Source organism: Sinocyclocheilus rhinocerous, unplaced genomic scaffold, assembly GCF_001515625.1.
Source record: "Sinocyclocheilus rhinocerous isolate Xijiao unplaced genomic scaffold, SAMN03320098_v1.1 scaffold393, whole genome shotgun sequence".
Taxonomy (NCBI): Eukaryota; Metazoa; Chordata; class Actinopteri; order Cypriniformes; family Cyprinidae; genus Sinocyclocheilus; species Sinocyclocheilus rhinocerous.
The window spans coordinates 528,117-545,199 of record NW_015654520.1 but is presented as its reverse complement, the minus strand read 5'-3'; the positions used below and the strand labels follow the sequence as shown (position 1 = coordinate 545,199).

At 37.6% G+C, this 17,083-nt stretch overlaps 1 protein-coding gene across 1 annotated transcript in view; it reads right to left on the bottom strand.

The window, feature by feature from the left end:
* The window catches only part of LOC107717475 (von Willebrand factor A domain-containing protein 3A-like), a 23,241-nt gene that overhangs the window by 1,924 nt on the left and 4,234 nt on the right, over positions 1-17,083 (bottom strand). The window contains exons 5-26 of the mRNA XM_016524237.1: positions 16,079-16,159; positions 15,699-15,753; positions 15,510-15,611; positions 15,308-15,414; positions 14,810-14,935; positions 13,604-13,703; positions 13,460-13,522; positions 12,319-12,450; positions 10,396-10,534; positions 10,057-10,160; positions 9,877-9,957; positions 9,267-9,364; positions 8,845-8,964; positions 6,622-6,696; positions 5,521-5,662; positions 3,080-3,272; positions 2,655-2,725; positions 1,698-1,844; positions 964-1,042; positions 589-693; positions 372-469; positions 226-282 (exon numbers count right to left, since the gene is read on the bottom strand). Of these exons, the coding sequence (XP_016379723.1) occupies positions 226-282; positions 372-469; positions 589-693; positions 964-1,042; positions 1,698-1,844; positions 2,655-2,725; positions 3,080-3,272; positions 5,521-5,662; positions 6,622-6,696; positions 8,845-8,964; positions 9,267-9,364; positions 9,877-9,957; positions 10,057-10,160; positions 10,396-10,534; positions 12,319-12,450; positions 13,460-13,522; positions 13,604-13,703; positions 14,810-14,935; positions 15,308-15,414; positions 15,510-15,611; positions 15,699-15,753; positions 16,079-16,159 (2,275 nt within the window). The remainder of the gene's footprint in view (positions 1-225; positions 283-371; positions 470-588; positions 694-963; positions 1,043-1,697; positions 1,845-2,654; positions 2,726-3,079; positions 3,273-5,520; positions 5,663-6,621; positions 6,697-8,844; positions 8,965-9,266; positions 9,365-9,876; positions 9,958-10,056; positions 10,161-10,395; positions 10,535-12,318; positions 12,451-13,459; positions 13,523-13,603; positions 13,704-14,809; positions 14,936-15,307; positions 15,415-15,509; positions 15,612-15,698; positions 15,754-16,078; positions 16,160-17,083) is intronic.

The following is a 17,083-nucleotide window of genomic DNA, read 5'->3' as shown; positions in this document are numbered from 1 at the left end:
TTTTCTACAAAACAAAACGGAAATCGAGGGGTTATGACGTCATTGACAGATGACACAATGGACACGCTCCGGTTCACTAGTTAAAATTGCTTATTTCTCTGGATTTAAACATTCTTCGAAACATTTGGGATAATGTAAGTACACAAGTCAGCAAAATATATAACACTGTTCTGTTCTAGTGGTTTTTGGATATTTTAATTAAAAAATCTTACATATTGTACATACCTGTAACGTGAAAAATACAGGTCTGATCAGGTCAGAACAGAAAAGGTGTGCCAATTTCTGTAGCTTAAAAACTTTAGGAGGAATTAGCAAAAAGTGAGGGATTTTTATTAAACAAATATAATGGTACTGGTAATAGAGTACAGTACCTGTTTAGTTGAACAGATGTCTTCATGTTTTGGTAGTTTAACAGTGGCTATAGACTTGCGCACACTCTTTGATTTTGGATATTTCTTGAAGATAACACCTAGATAGGACAATCAACACTATATGACACAATATGAGCCAATACTGCATATATGTGGATCTCATGTGGTAATGTTTCTGGCTATGGCCAGAGAAACAGGGAAATCCATTTCCACTAACCCAAGTTGCCGTCTTCCATGAAGAAGACAGACTGAGACACGTTGGTTTTCCTCTGATCCGCAGACCTCGACGGCCTTGCTGCTGTGCTGATATCAGCTGACTGGACTATAAAAAAAGACCATTTAAATATTCTGAAAAAAATATCAATGCACCATGAGTCAAATAAATAGTCCAGCATTTAGTAGTGTGTCTCTGACATGACACTGACATGCTTTCAGAATCTGACGTGGACAGAATGAGATACTTTATCTGCAGCAAAATAAAGAAAAATGTATTTAGAATATAAATGAAAACAAACAGTTTGCATGGCAAATAGAGTCCATTTGGTGTGTGATCTCTAATAATTACAGTCAGGATGTTAATAAGTCATCACACCTGGTGGGATATCTGCTTTAGAGCTGTTTGGCCTCCAAGTCAAGCTGTTCTGTGCCAATCTGCTCTTCTGCCTGCTTTCCTGTTCACGTCATACATCATGATGAAAAAGCATTCATTAAGAAAACATCTTTAAAGGCATAATTCTCCCAAAAATGACAATTCTGTCATCATTTATTCCCTCATGTTGTTCCAGACTTAGTGTTTTTTGCCAATACAGTGGAAGTCAATGGTCACCAAAACGGTTTGGTTATCAACATTCCTCAAAATATCTTCTTTCGTGTTCAGCAGAAGAAATAACTACAGGCTTGGAATGACGTGGGGGTGAATGAAAGCTGACAGAGTTCATATCCCTTTAAGTGTCCTACTCAAAAGACCAGTTTAGACCAGCATGCATTTCTAAGATGGTTTACATAGTCTGTAATCAAATACACCTGTACTTAAACAGCGCATATCAACCAAACAAACCGATTTTCATGATGGCTCTCAGCTAGAATCGGCTGAACAGGACTTGTTGAAAGGTCTGGCTATGTGAAACTAATCACTGGTAAATTCTAGCTGATGAAGGCAAGGTCTTACTGATTATACTAGTAATGAAGCATGATGAGAGCACCAGCACACCAGCATCTCAAACGCAACATATGCTGCTGCTGAACATATTCAGCATAGCATTTCAGAGAGTATGACGGAACAAGCATTTAACATGTTTGATGGTGAGATGAAGAGAGTGATCTGACCAGTCTAGCAAGGCTGAGTGTTGTGGGTCGAGGAGATGGCAGTTGCGCGTTGCATGCCCAGGCCCGGGGTTTGATGGATGGGGTACATGTTTCTCCTGAACCCCTGTCAGAGCCCTTCAGGATCAGAGAGTCCACTAATTCAGAGCACTGCAGAAAAAACATGGATGTATGAAGCATTACAATTATGCAGCATCAGCAACAACTGCAGGTAATATATAGTCAACATGAAACAGTGTTAGCGATCCATTTTACTTTGGTAATCTGATGGAAAAATGTAGGGTGAGACTTTATCTACTGGGTATTTACTGGATTGTGAAAAGGGGGTGGAAAAGCGTTAAGGTGGAGCAAATAAATACATACTGATGAAAGATTACAAAGCCAGCTTTGGGATTTCGTCTTTGAAATAACATTTATCTCCAAAAGTCTCTTATGCGGACCAAAGCTGATTTTTTTGATGCAGTAAAGAGAGTAAAAATGTGAAATATTATTACAATATAAAATAACTGTTTTCTATTTGGATATAGAGTGTTAATGTTCTTTTTAGCAACATCATATGACCCCTTTAATGCATCCTCGCTGAATAAAAAGTATTCATTTCTTAAAAAAAAAAAAATCTTGAACCCAAAATATTTAAACAGGAGTGTATGCATTAAGAAAGTAAACAGTCTCAATCATTCTTTGATTTAGTGACTTCACTGTGACTTTAACAGCAACTGGACTTGATTGAAGAGATGATGACGCAGCTCGGATGAGCAATGAAACTTTTTCAGCAAATCCAGCTGGTTTTGAATGAACACAAAGACCTGGATGAACCTTTCTAAACATCAACAACTGATCTTTTCTTGCAGGTGTTTCAAACTTTTCTTCGGGTTCCCATGAATTATTTAGACACTGTGGACACAGGTCACATACAGGTCATGTGAGAAAAGCGCCCGGAACACACTGCTCTGAACTCACCTTCTGAAAATAATTAACGGCCGTCTCCATTTCTCCAATTAGGGCACTGATGTCATCACTCTCCACAATGCCTGCAGGGAAAGACGAGGCAGAGGCTCATATTTTCCACTGCACACACACAAACACAAGACTTCCCATTGTAAGTTGCACTGGGTTCAGGCACCATGTGTTGTACACATGACAGAGACAAAAGCAGCACAACATTCAGAGCTCAAGTATACAGCAGCTCTAGGGACTTTTAGGAACCGTCTCAAAAACTGAACAACAAAATAAAACTGAATGATGGGACTGTCCGTCCATTCTAATCAAAAACTTATTTTTACAGCAGTTCCTGTAATTCTGTCCTACCTTCTACTTCAAACTCATCTTCCCTGAAGAAGTCAGTCAGCTATCATTCAGACACTCATACGACAGTCTCTTCTCACCAGTGTCAGTCATCCAAAGGAAGCGTCCGTTGCCCGCGTGGGCCAGGCCGCTCAAAGCCCGGGCGGTTTCAGTCCGGGTGGCGTAATGGGGCAGAGGGCAGCGGGCAGTGTCCTCCTCTCCGGTGAACAGGCACACGTGGAGATTCAGGTTTGTTGCGCTGCAGCGCTCAGACACATAAGCAGTGACAGAAACCTGAGGATGAGAGGTGATGATACATCTGTATCAAAATACAGAAAAGGCACCTTTTATTTCTGAACAGCAGAGGGCAGTACGGTCATTTTTGAAGGGTTCAATATGGTTTTTAGCAATTCATCACTATATCAAAATTTGAAGAATAATATGGAGGGACTAGGACTAATTATGTAATTTTTTTTTGAAAAAAAGTTTTTAAATTGACAAATTAATACACATTATTGTTTAATTATTGTATTTAACTATATTTTAATACATTAATTTAAGTAATTTTTTATTTAATAATAAATAGAATATTTTTTAAAACATACTTTAAAACATTAACTAAACAGTTTTAAAATGTCCATTTATTTTTCAATTTAAAAATTGTAAATTTTTCATTGGACATTATTCTATATGTGTATCATTTATATTAACTATATTTTGAAAAATGAATTAAATAAAGAGTTTTAAGTATGAGTTTTAATTATGTCAATGAATTTGTCCAATTAAAAGATTGATTTATTTGCATGTTTATGTTCAAATAACATTCCGGCCAAAACACTAACAACAAAAACGTATCTCCAATGTCTACAAAATCCTCCATGTGACAATGACACAAAGAAAGATACTTCATATAATAGCCCACGCCATTGTACATTTCTGTTAACCGTGTCCTATGAGAAACAAAGGGGTCTCAAGTGGGCTCTTGAAAAATGAAAAATGAAAATTTGATGAAGATTTACTCACCTTCGGACCATCCAAGATGTAGATGAATTTCTGAACAGTTTCTGAGTTTTGGAGAAATGTAGCATTACATCACTTGCTCGCCAATGGATCCTCTGCAGTGAATGGGTGCCGTCGGAATGAGAGCCTAAACAACTGATAAAAACATCACCATAATCCACAAATAATCCAAACGACTCCAGTCCATCGATTAATGTCTTGTGAAGCAAAAAGCTGCGTGCTTGTAAAAAAAAAAAATCCATCATTAAGGCATTTTATCTTTAAACCATCGCTTCTGGCCAAAACATGAGTCCATAATCCATAATAAGTGAATAATAATAAGTGGGAAAAAGTCCATCCCCTGTTGTCCTCCCACATCACTGACATATTTGTTTCGAGATGTTTTTGACTGTGCATATTACTCTCCTGATTCAGATGAGATGATTTTTTCATTGGAGAAAGCAATATTATGGAAGACTAATCTTTTACCCGGAAGCAACAGTTTGAAGATTAAAAACATCTTAATGATGGATTTGTTCATTATAAACACACAGCACAAGACGTTAATTGATGGTAGGGCTGCACGATTAATCGAACGCGATTAATCGCGATTGTCATGCACATTTTGTCAGTAAAGCCGGTTCTGTGATTAGTAGTAAATCTCCATCATCTGCTTTCAGGTGGAGCAGCATTTACTACACAGAGCCATAGTTCTCTGACAAGCTATGCAAAATCGCGTTCATAATCGCAGACGATATAATCGTAGGATTATGAAATCGACGAAATCGTTCGTGATAAGGACAGTTGTTTGCGTATCTTCTCAGTGAACTACGGCTCTGTGTAGTAAATGCTGCTCCATCTGAGACCACGTGAAAATACCACATCTAATAACATGTTTTTACTCCAAACTCACCTCATAACGTCTGAAAAAAGTGTTTGAAATAAATCCTTCTGTGAGATGATGTGGCTTCTTACACAGAATAATTAAGGCACACAATATTTCATTGTATTCTAAGCAGTGATAAAGGCTATGTCGATTAGCATTTCATTATAGATAGATACACTGAAAGATACGCATGACAATCGCAGCTTCTGCCTAATCGTGTTTCATCGCCTTTGTGATTTAATTTCGATTAATTGTGCAGCCCTGATTGATGGACGGGAGTGGTGTGGATTACTTGTGGATTATTGTGATGTTTTTATCAGCTGTTTGGACTCTCATTCTGATGGCACCCATTCACTGCAGAGCATCCATTGGTGAGCAAGTGATTTCTCCAAAACTATTCCAATGAAAGAGTAAACTCATCTACATCTACATCACGGATGGCCTGAGGGTGAGTCCATTTTAAGCTAATTTTTATTTTTGGGATGAAAAAGTCTTCCATTGGGCTGCATTCAATAGTTCTCTTGTAAAATCAACAAAATAACTGAAGGCCACAAGAAACGTGACGGCCACTAGACAACAAATCCACATCCTGGGAACTACGTGTGACAGGACCTTGGCTTGCAAGTGATTAAAATGAACCGTGAGTGTCCAACTAACCATATGTTGATCTGGCATGCCGGTGGTGAGGAGGTACACGCCTCGAGTCAGTGATGATTCTTCCTGTGCTTCCTCCTCTAGAGCGCACCGTAGAGCAGCCAGAGTATTACGACCCCTGACACACTCGACTGCCTGAATCCACCTGAACACACACACACACACACACACACACACAGAGGTCTCAGAGTTTGTAAGTAACAAGATTTATCACCAAAAGACTATTTCTTTCTAGGCTTCAATTAAACTCTAGACCTTGAAAAGCAGAACAGGCTATATTAGGAAATGCACACAGGCTGCACAGATTTACTGTTTTGGGATGAACTTAAACTGAACTTGGGAACAAAAACAATTGCTAGAATGAAATACACAACTGAAATGGAGTTCTGTCATGACAACTCAGGGATTGGCATGGTAATGTACATGACAATGTTAATGTATTTGGTCTTGGCGGAACAGATCTGCTACGCTGCTGCTGCGGCAGAGCAAGTACCGAGACTTGCTACTGCCAATACATCCACAACATGCTGCTGTGAGCATGTAAGAAATATTGCTGCTGCAAATATAGCATACATGAAATAACCCCCATATAGAGTAAATGAATCACCTCGTAGCAGATTTATACAGGTGGAGCTGGGGAAGGTGGAGGGTTTCTGAAGCAAGCTGCACTGCTACAACAAGCACTAGTCATATATTTGAATGTTGAACAGCGGGCTCATTGGCTACCGATACAGGAGAGAACCAATCAGCTGTGCCATGTGATAATGATGTCATTAGGTCAGATTGAGTTAGACCTATCGGACTGCGCCATCTAGAGTTTCATGCCAGAACTCTGTATTAAGACTAAGTGAACACAGAATGAAATGCCTAAAATGGATTAACTACTATTAAGGTTTTTTTTGTTTTGTTTTGTTTGGAGATAGATGATAGTTGTGATTTCAGTCATTTTTACTCCGTTTTGATCAAAATCTGATCTGGTAGTGCAGTGTGAGCAATAGCAATAGTGATGCCTTAGCAAACACCACTAATGAAAGGCCTTTAAAATCAGAAAATGAGAGAGAGAACAACAGACTGTGAAGTCAAAAGCACATCCTGTCCTCTTACAGCCAAACAGCTTGAAGGTTTTCATGGGTGGAGGGAACCATCTTCTCCTGCCATGACTTGACATCTGATCCAAAACTGTGATGAACATTGACAAGATCACATACAGTACAGTGAATGTGGCAGCAAACAGGAAATGAACTCGACAGATGACATGTTATTCATTCCTGCAATATAGTACATTTCATGGCATAATGTGCTATAATATATTAAATAAAATATTATCAATTTTAAAGGATGGACATTAAAATGAACCTTAAGTCAGGGTCCTAATATAAGCTCACTGTCAATGGCTATTTATTTTCATCCTGTTAGGCATCCTGCTCATTTACTTTCCATATATAAACAATCAAGTCATGGAAATACATTTTTAAACAAAGTTCAAAGAACATTAAATGACACTTTTAATAATTCACAATGTGTGTATGTAAATGTGGCTCCACACTATAGATTTATTCAATAACAGGTAACCGGCTGAGTCATGTGACATGATGAAATGCTCTGGAGTGAAGCCGTGCAGCTGCTCTGCAGTATTAAGAGCAGGTATGTGCGCTGCGCTCCCAGGCAAAATCTATTAAGACTTCTATTTATGCCAGACTAAAGTAGATCGCTCATGACTATGCTAAAACAGGAGCAGACAACTGCTGAAGACTGACGATAAATGGCACAGAGGCTTTATACTGGCCCATTACTGCCTTCATTTCCTCTGTGTGATGATACAAATGTGATTCTGTTATTAATAAAGAACACCGGCACTGATTTATGAAAAGCAATTTATGATGTGTTTGTACAGGCATTTGTGTTGGATGGCCAGCTGTACTGTAGGGACCAATTTAATGTACCCTTACAAATTGACACTTTTAAAAATAAAGGCGCCAAAAGGGGGTTTCACAGTGATGCTATAGATTAAAGAACCATTTTTGGTTCCCAAAGAACCTTTCAGGTTTTGAAAAGAACCAGTTTTTCTGAAGAATCTGAAGAACCTTTTTCCACTATTGTGAAAAGGAAAGGTTCCATATTTGTTAAAGGTTCTTTCATAGATGCCAATAAAGAGCTTTTACTATTAAGAGAGCATACTGGCTATCATTAATCCCATTAATTAATTAGTTCATTAATTAATTAGCTATCATGTAATAACACAGTACTTTGATATATATCATGAGCAAAATGGACACAGCCTGACACTTCTATCAACCTAATAAAAAAAACTACTGCTTGCTGTATTATCTAGTTTTATATATATATATATATATATATATATATATAGGCCTGTTAATTTTTCAAAACTGTTGACTGTTGCCAGGATCCACCACCGCAGCTTAAATAGGCCGGTCAGATGATGTCAGAATTTATTCTCCTATTAAAATCTTTGTTTATTTACTTGGTATCTAAATGTGGGATTGACAGCTGGACCACAAGTCGACCAGTGTATCGAGAAAAGTCTCAGTTCTCCCTATCGCCGGTCCATTCCTGCTTGTACCTGAACTCTGCTGCTCTGGTGCAGTGCCACACACAGATAAAGTTTATAATTTGCATTTACGTGAGCTGTTTTGCGCTAGACTTCAAATAATATTAATATATCAATATATCAATTTCATTGTATAGATGCAAATGTAGATACATACACTACCGTTCAAACGTTTCTAGAAACATCTACTTATTCTTTAGTTTTGCTATTGTTCACATTTTAGGATTAATGCCACCATCAAAACTATATGAAAAAACAAATGGATGTATGGGAATTAAATATTAAATCAAAGCAATCTATATCATTTGTCTACATTCAAGCTTTCCTCATTTTAGTCATTTTGTAAAGCAACTCCATTAGGTGCATCCTGTATTGAACGGGTTCACATCCAAACGGTTCAATCCAAGCCTTTGGATTTAAATTGGGCTTTTATTCACATTTAAGCATTGATCAATGCACATCAGATATGGTCAATAGCAGCTCAACCGTGCTTGAAAGCAAGAACAAACCTCATCGGTTTTCATTTAAACTACTTGGTAAACATGGATTGCATTTCTGATGTCTGTATGAACTTTTTAAAGCTTGAAAGTTTTGGTGGAATCGCTGTGTGCAAGTGTGTCCGAACTTTTGACTGGTATATAAAGAGGAAAATCTCAAGTTTTACAATGACTTCCAGAGAGAAAGGGACAGGAGACTTTGGGACTAAATGACAAAGCAGATCATAATCTGTCACACTATAAATGAGTGAAAACACTTACACGATGACATTGAAGCTGTGTTTATTAGCCAGCTGCTCCTGCAGTAGTATCCGGATGGCATGCTGGATATGGAGCTGGTAGTGGGCGTTCATCCCAGACATGTCCAGAAGCACCTGCACCCTGCATGGAGAAAGACAGAGAAGGAGCAACTGAGACACACAGATATACTCCACATCCCTGGATCCTCCTGCATGGCCCAGCAAAAACGTCAGCGTTAATGGATTTCCACAAAAGTTAAAGGCTGGAAAACGAAGATCAATATGCACTAACACTCAATAATAAACATGGTTTGTGCTGACCACAATGCATTTTGTTCAGTTCACAGGAACCCAACGCAGTGTTCACTGATTATTTGCGAAGTCCACTTTGCAGGGTGCTGTTGAAATAATAGAAACCTATCTATACAGTCTAAAGGTTCTCACCTCTGCTCACACACGGTTCCCCATATCTGCTGGCTTCCCGTCCGGTTCAGCCACTGAACTCTCCTTTCAAACAGATGCACAGCACCCATGAGTCGCTTCTGCATGCCACACATGAAAGACAAAACTAAGTGAAAACTACAGAATGCCACAGATTCTTAACAGATGGGAAGAAACATGCAAAATCCATTTAAATACAACTTTGTATGGAATAGCACACACATCCTTACTGTCTGACAGATATCACTGAAATGGGAGTTGTGAGATATCACGTCTGTCTCTGTGATATCTCAACCTCTCAGTTAGGTAAATAATATATCATTCAGTAATGCGGAGTGTTCATGTTAAGGAATTTTTGAGAGTGGCTAACGCAGTCTTCAAGTAGTGATGGAAGACACGAATGACCAAGTGAAATTCACTCCCATGACTTAATTTGTGGCCACGTTGTACTAATTCTTTTTGTCGTTTTAGTTAAATTGTGGCCAAGTTAGCAAGTTGGAGGTTAGCAAAATGGCTAACATTACTTACAATGCTTGAAGGACTGCAGCTGGTTTTATATGATTTCTAGATGGTATAAGTATGGTATATGGAGTTTTTGGTTTAAAAAATGTACCTGGTACTTTTGCAGTGATGGAAGATCGACATGCAAATTCTTCACTGTTCCATCATGCCACTCAAACCGTACCATGACCCGCTGCAGACAAGCACACTGAGTTAGTTCAGTAAGTCTGCTGTACATGTGAACAGATGGGTCTCAAACTGGATTATAAATGCAGCAGGACATGTTCATCACCTCGTGAACTGTAGAGGAAACAGTCTTTCCCAAGACTGGCACAAACATCTCTTGTGGAGAATAGGCATTACGAGCCAGCAGCTGATACAGATCCAGCTTCTGAGCTGCACGAACACAACTGTTAGCCAAGACTAACCACTCTGATCAAAGAGACTTACCCAAGATATACACTGGCAATTAAACTGACACATGCAAACATGTTTGTAAGATTTTGAGATTGTGCTTTTTGGTCGTTACAGTACTGACTATTCTAGAAAATTTGAACATTCTTAAAAATAATTTGATATTTAAACAGATATTCTCTTATCAGACTTTGAAAAGGCATCGCATGGCAGATACCCTTCAGGCCGTGGGTCTTCAGCCATTCACTGGAGGTGGTGGGTACTGGGCCTGTGGTCTGGATACACAGTGGAGCACTGAGAGCAGAACTTGCAGGACTGAAGTCAGAAAGAGTCACACTGTCCAAACCTGTGGAGATCTGTGAAGGTTGAAGTGAGAACTGAAAGTAAAAAAGTGAAAGTTTCCAGCTCTCATAACTTTATAGTATGTAGGAGTAAACTGGTAGAAAACACTACATTTCACAAACCAAAAGTGCCATGGTACTACAATATTTTTTAGACATGTACCATAGCAATACCATGTTTTACTGGACATATACTATGTTAGTATATCTTAGGGTACATGAATGCAGCATTAATATTCACCCTTGTGAAAAATAAGTACATTTAGCATACTATTAAAAAGAGTACTTATTACATAAATAGCATGCTTTAAAATAATATACTTAAGTGTGAACTTAATGTAATATCTTCGGACACTTAACTGTATATTAATTGCAATTACATGAAAATTTATTATAATTTACATTTTAATTAAATGCAATTAATTTCGTCAACTAGGCAGCCATCGGCACAAGACCATGAGAATCAGACGAGTCCTCCGCACAATCTGACTTGCGTTGCAGCCTGGAATTAAACCACACCATGCTGGTTTCTTCTGGCCAGAGGAGAACTGTTTCTCCCAAGTTTTTTTTTTTTCTCCATTTCTGTCACCGATGGAGTTTTGGTTCCTTGCCACTGTCCCCTTTGACTTGCTTAGTTGGGGACACTTAATCTCTGACAATATTATTGACATGATCACACAGACACTGAGCTGGACGATGACATCACAGAATCAAAGATGAACTGAGTTTAACTGAAAAAATTGACTGCTACTACTGTCCTTTATTTAGAGCTGCTTTACAGCAGAATTGAATTTCTGTTTGCATTATTGACACACTATTTTCTAGTTTAACACTGTGAAGCTGCTTTGACACAATCTGTATTGTATAAAGCACTATATAACTATAAAGGTGACTTGACTTGACTTAAAAGTGCTTTTTTGACCCACTTAAGTAGGACAAGTTGAAATATGGTTAAAGTGTACTGACAAATGTACTGAAGAACATTTATGTTATGGTTAAATACACTTTAGCCTCATTTATTTTAAAACTTGTATGTCATGTAAATTTTTGTAAATACACATATATGACAATGAAGTTCCAAATCAGAACATTTAAAATGTAAATCAAGTAATACTAAGAACGAACATTCAACAAATGCCTCGTTTATAATGGGTTTTATTGGTCTTGTCTCGTCGCTCCGGCCGGGACACAGAGCATCACAGTATGTGAGGGGCGTAACATTTCCGTCACACGCTTGAGGTATTCGGCCAATCACAACGCACTGGATAGCTGGCCAATCAGAGCACACCTCGCTTTTCAGAACGATGAGCTTTGTAAAAATCGACGCGTTTCAGAAAGGCGGGGCATAGAGGAGAAACAATAATGTACAGTATGTGGAAAATAATGTTTTTTTAACCTTAAACCGCATAAACACATTTCATTACAACAAATACACAAAATAATGTTCTTTTTTAGCAACGTCATATGACCCCTTTAAAACTTTTAAACTGACATTATTTCAAAGTTAACTTTTTAAAAGTGTACTTGCAAAACAGTCATGAATGAGCACTCTACGTACACTTTCATTAATGTAATATTATTTGCAAGTACAGTTTATTAAAAATATACTTTTATGCTTTGAAGTACACTACAAGTTCACATTCCATAGAATTAAGGGCACTTCTTTTTCACAAGGGTCATTCATGGTATGTATCAGAGAACCGTCGTAGTAAAATATCATCACTCTACCTCGATACTAACACAGTACTTTTCTGTAATTGTCTACAGAAGGATTTTAATGTAAATGTTTGTAGCATCACCTCTGAATCAACAGTGACAGCTGTGTCTCCCAGTCGACCCTGGCGCATGTTCTGAATTTGGGTAAGAACATTGCGAGCTGCTTTAATCTCCGCCCACAGCAGATCTACGTCAGTACTGCTGTCCACTACACCCTGGTAGACAAACACACACAGATATTCCTACACTATTTATGAAATAAAGTGGTCCTAAAAAGTATTTGAACACTGACGGCACACAAAAATGTCTGAAGGTTTTTAGAATAACATTTCGAAGCGATTATCATCTGGAATCAAAAACTGCAGGAGGTTTTCTCTTCACTAACTTCACTTGTCTTTTGTCTTTTTTGCTCAGTGATTTTTAATCAACTGTGTTTTGGTGGACAGATGAAGTCATTTATCCTTAATTTCAAACACGGGTGTCCTAGAGAACCACATTAAAGGGATAGTTCACCCAAAAATTTAAATGATGTAATCATTTACTCAACCTTATGTTGTTACAAACCCATAAGACTTTTGTTCACCTTTGGAATCAAAGACATTTTTAATGTTTTTTCATATTTTTTTTTGTCAATCCATTGGAAGTCTTGCCGATTTCAAGCTTTCAAGCTTCAGTAACTTCATAAAGACATAAAAGTAACCCAAATTAATTTTGAGGTTTATTCCAAGTCTTCTGAAGACAAAGTTGTTTTATATGATGAACACATTTAATTTATTCACATATAAACATTGAACAACACACATGCATAGAGCACATCGAATATGATAAAAGGCATATTTGCTCATCGTAGCTGAATAAACCTCACATGTCAAGCAAGTGCTGATTGTGTCTCTTCAAAGACTTAATTTATATGCATTACTTTTAAGACATTTTTACTAACTTTCTGAAGCCTTTGGTGCAATGGAATTAAATGGAGGGATATCTTCACTTGTGTTTCGAAGATGAAAGATTTTCATTCTTTAAGTATGAACATGATCCACTAACATCAGACAATAACAAGTATCCAAATAATTTTTGTCTTGTTTGAACATTATGTCTACTATAATTTCAAACCCTTTTTTTTAAAATAATTCTTTGCTTGAAAAGTGTGTTTGACAAAACCAGCGACTTAAGACTGCTTTTGTGCTCCAGGGTCACATATTTTGAGGGTTTTTTACAGATTACCAGTGCAGCAGAAAACAGGTGATATCTCCCCCCGGAAACTTCTGCCATTTGCTTCACAGTCTCCTACGACAGCACACATCAATCAGTGACAATAATGAGAAACGTCCCTCTGCATATTACATAAAGACCGTCTATGATACTCACAATGGCGGCCGGACTGCTGCAGCTGTAGGCGACCGCATGAACACAAGGCATTCGGTTCTGAGTTAAAAAATCACATATAACGTCTACTGTCTGATCAGGGCTGAAAAAAATGTCAAGCAAGTGCTGATTGTGTCTCTTCAAAGACTTAATTTATATGCATTACTTTTAAGACATTTTTACTAACTTTCTGAAGCCTTTGGTGCAATGGAATTAAATGGAGGGATATCTTCACTTGTGTTTCGAAGATGAAAGATTTTCATTCTTTAAGTATGAACATGATCCACTAACATCAGACAATAACAAGTATCCAAATAATTTTTGTCTTGTTTGAACATTATGTCTACTATAATTTCAAACCCTTTTTTTTAAAATAATTCTTTGCTTGAAAAGTGTGTTTGACAAAATAAATGTCACTTTAATTTTATTTTGTTATCTAATAGAATAAAATTCTTATATTTTAAGTGATTTCAGTGTCCGAATACTTTTTGTCACCACTGTATGTAATTTCGAAAAAATCACATATAACGTCTACTGTCTGATCAGGGCTGAAAAAAATAAATAAAAAATCATTAGATAATCATTATAAGGTTCCAAACATAATTTCGCATCAGTAACTTAAACTGCAAACAGTGACCACACATTTTCATCTGCCTTGTTTCCAAAGTATTTTTTCTATTGATTTTCTCCATGAGCTTTCTATGATACAGAGTTCTGAGTCAAGGACCAAATTAAGCCACTCCATTATGACATTGAAACATTTGATTTGAAGCAAAAAAACGAGAGTGTAAAGAGACTAGATTACATGATTTGCAATGCTTCATGGGAGTGGGCTGTTGAGCTATTTATATTTCCAAATTGCACTGACTTTGGTCTTTTACAGACAAATAGAGCAACCATTTAGCAACCTCACAATTCATGGTGGATCTGTCTCGAAAGCTTTATATGTTATCATTTGAAGCCTGTTTCTCCATGGAGAAAATGAGAAGGATTTTTACTTCTGTAACCCCGCTGTTGCGCTCTATTATGCCTAGGCTGCCACTTTTAAACCATCTCCTCAGACATTACCAATTATAGCACTCAAACTATTTAAGGAAAATGGACTGCAAATATGTCTAAAGGCGGCCGTGAATGTGAAGGACATGAAAAGGCTGCTGGCTCAAGTTAAGTTAAGAAACAGTGATTCATCACAGCAAGACAAACTCTCACCGAGAGCCCAGGATGATGAGTAGTGTGTCCAGCTCTGAGCGGGTCAGTGTCCTCTGTAGCGCCTGCAGGAGACCACAGCCTCCACCTGCCCGCAGCTGCATGACCCACGCACAGCACTCCCTGAGCCTGAGACAGCATGTGTTCACTCAGAAAGAGCCTCCTGCTCTTGAACTCATTCATGTTTCTTTACATGTAGCATAACAAAAAAAGGATACTGTGTAGCTATATTCCAAAACCTAGCGAGCTGCTTCCGTAGCTCCCGGCATGAAGACTGTTTCAAGAGCTAGGTATCGTAAAAATTGCTAACAGCAGAATGAACTGATGGGGTAAAGGGCTTACATGATCACTGTCCGTATTATGACTTATAATGCACTGCACATAATCAATTAGCCATATATATATATATATATATATACACATAAAAAAACTTGTTTGATTGAATAGTGGAGAGGCAAATGAGTAGTGTGTGATCTGTGTTGTGGAAACAACGTCACCCACCTTAGTGGACAGGTATCCAGCGGTTTGTCCCAAAGGCTGCTGACTTCTGAGCCGTAGGACAGCAGATGCAGCTGTTTTTTGAAGCGCAGTTGCTCGTCAATGAGAGCCTTTGGTAAAAAGAAACCACAAAATGAGCAGTGTAATTGATTCATTGAATAAAATAAAGCATGCAGTTGAAGCAACGACTCATTTGGGATCCTACTAGAAGCTCTCGCTGGAGATCTGCTAGTCTCTCTGTAGAGCAGGTCAAATCAGACGTGTCGACAAGCACTCCGACGCGGGACCCGTTCACCACCCCAAACACCTGACAGATCAAACCAAACCAACACAGGACATCAAAGTTCTGCTTAAACCAGATTCATGGAGTGAAGATCTCAGAGATTCAATTTACCTTCCTGTTTCCTTGACCGAGCCACTTGATTTGATCATGGTACATCTCAACGGCACTACAAACAAACACCTCAATTCAAAAATCCATTTTGGGTTATTATATTCAAAAACAGTGTTATAAACATGAAATCATGACCCATGATCTGTCAATTGTGTAATAAAACTAACAACACATTGACTTCTAAAGCCACCTGTGTCTTTTCAGTACTTTACTGCATCCATTATTGTGATTCATTTCATCAGTTAATCTGTCATGTATTTTGTCATATAATGTAATTAATTCAACTTTTCGACAGGCCTATGACATGTACTGCATTCAGCAGCACTGAGAAGGATAACGTATCATCATGGTGACTGTGCAGTGGAGGAGATGATGCTCACATGTAAAGCTGTTCTTCAAAGTCTGCCAGTGACTCACTGCTGATGTGCATCTGTTTGCTCACCCCGTCTCCTCTCTCCGATCTGACACACACACACACACACACACACAGAGAGAGAGAGAGAACACTAGTCTGGTACTGGTTGGAAAAAATTCACAAAGAACATGTCAGAGTCATATTTCACCAAAAGCAAATGAAAAAAGGCATTGTTTTGCATAAAGCAAACAGCCTATTTTTAAGGCCCCATAAGATATTTTTATATCATTAACATTTTTATGACAATTGAACACATTTCTCGCACAAATTATTAGAACTGCTAACACTTACATATTGTATTACACAAATATCTGGACCCAACAATTACACATGAAAACATTAGCATTAAAAGCATTAATGCACTGAATTGAAAGCATTACTCATTGGGTCCAGCACTTTTTATTAATCGTGACTAAATATTTGAACTAACTGGCACAAACTGACAGTTTACAGTCATAATGCATAACAACATGATAATCCAAAAACAGCCTTTATTTTCTTTATGCAAAACATAGTTTCTAATTTTTTTATGCCATAGCACATACATTTAAAAATAGTACTTATTATGGAAATAATATGTGGCCCTGGACCACAAAACCAGTCATAAGGGTAAATTTTTCGCAATTGAGATTTATACATCATCTGAAAGCTGAATAAATAAGCTTTCCATTGATGTATGGTTTGTTAGGATCGGACAATATTTGGCCGATATACACAACTATTTGAAAATCTGGAATCTGAGGGTGCAACAAAATCAAAATATTGAGAAAATCATCTTTAAAGTTGTCCAAATGAAGTTCTTAGCAAAACATATTACTAATCAAAAATTAAGTTTCAATATATTTACGGTAGGAAATTTACAAAATATCTTCATGGAACATGATCTTTACTTAATATCCCAATGATTTTTGGCATAAAAGAAAAATAAATCATTTTGACCCATACAATGTATTGTTGGCTATTGCTACAA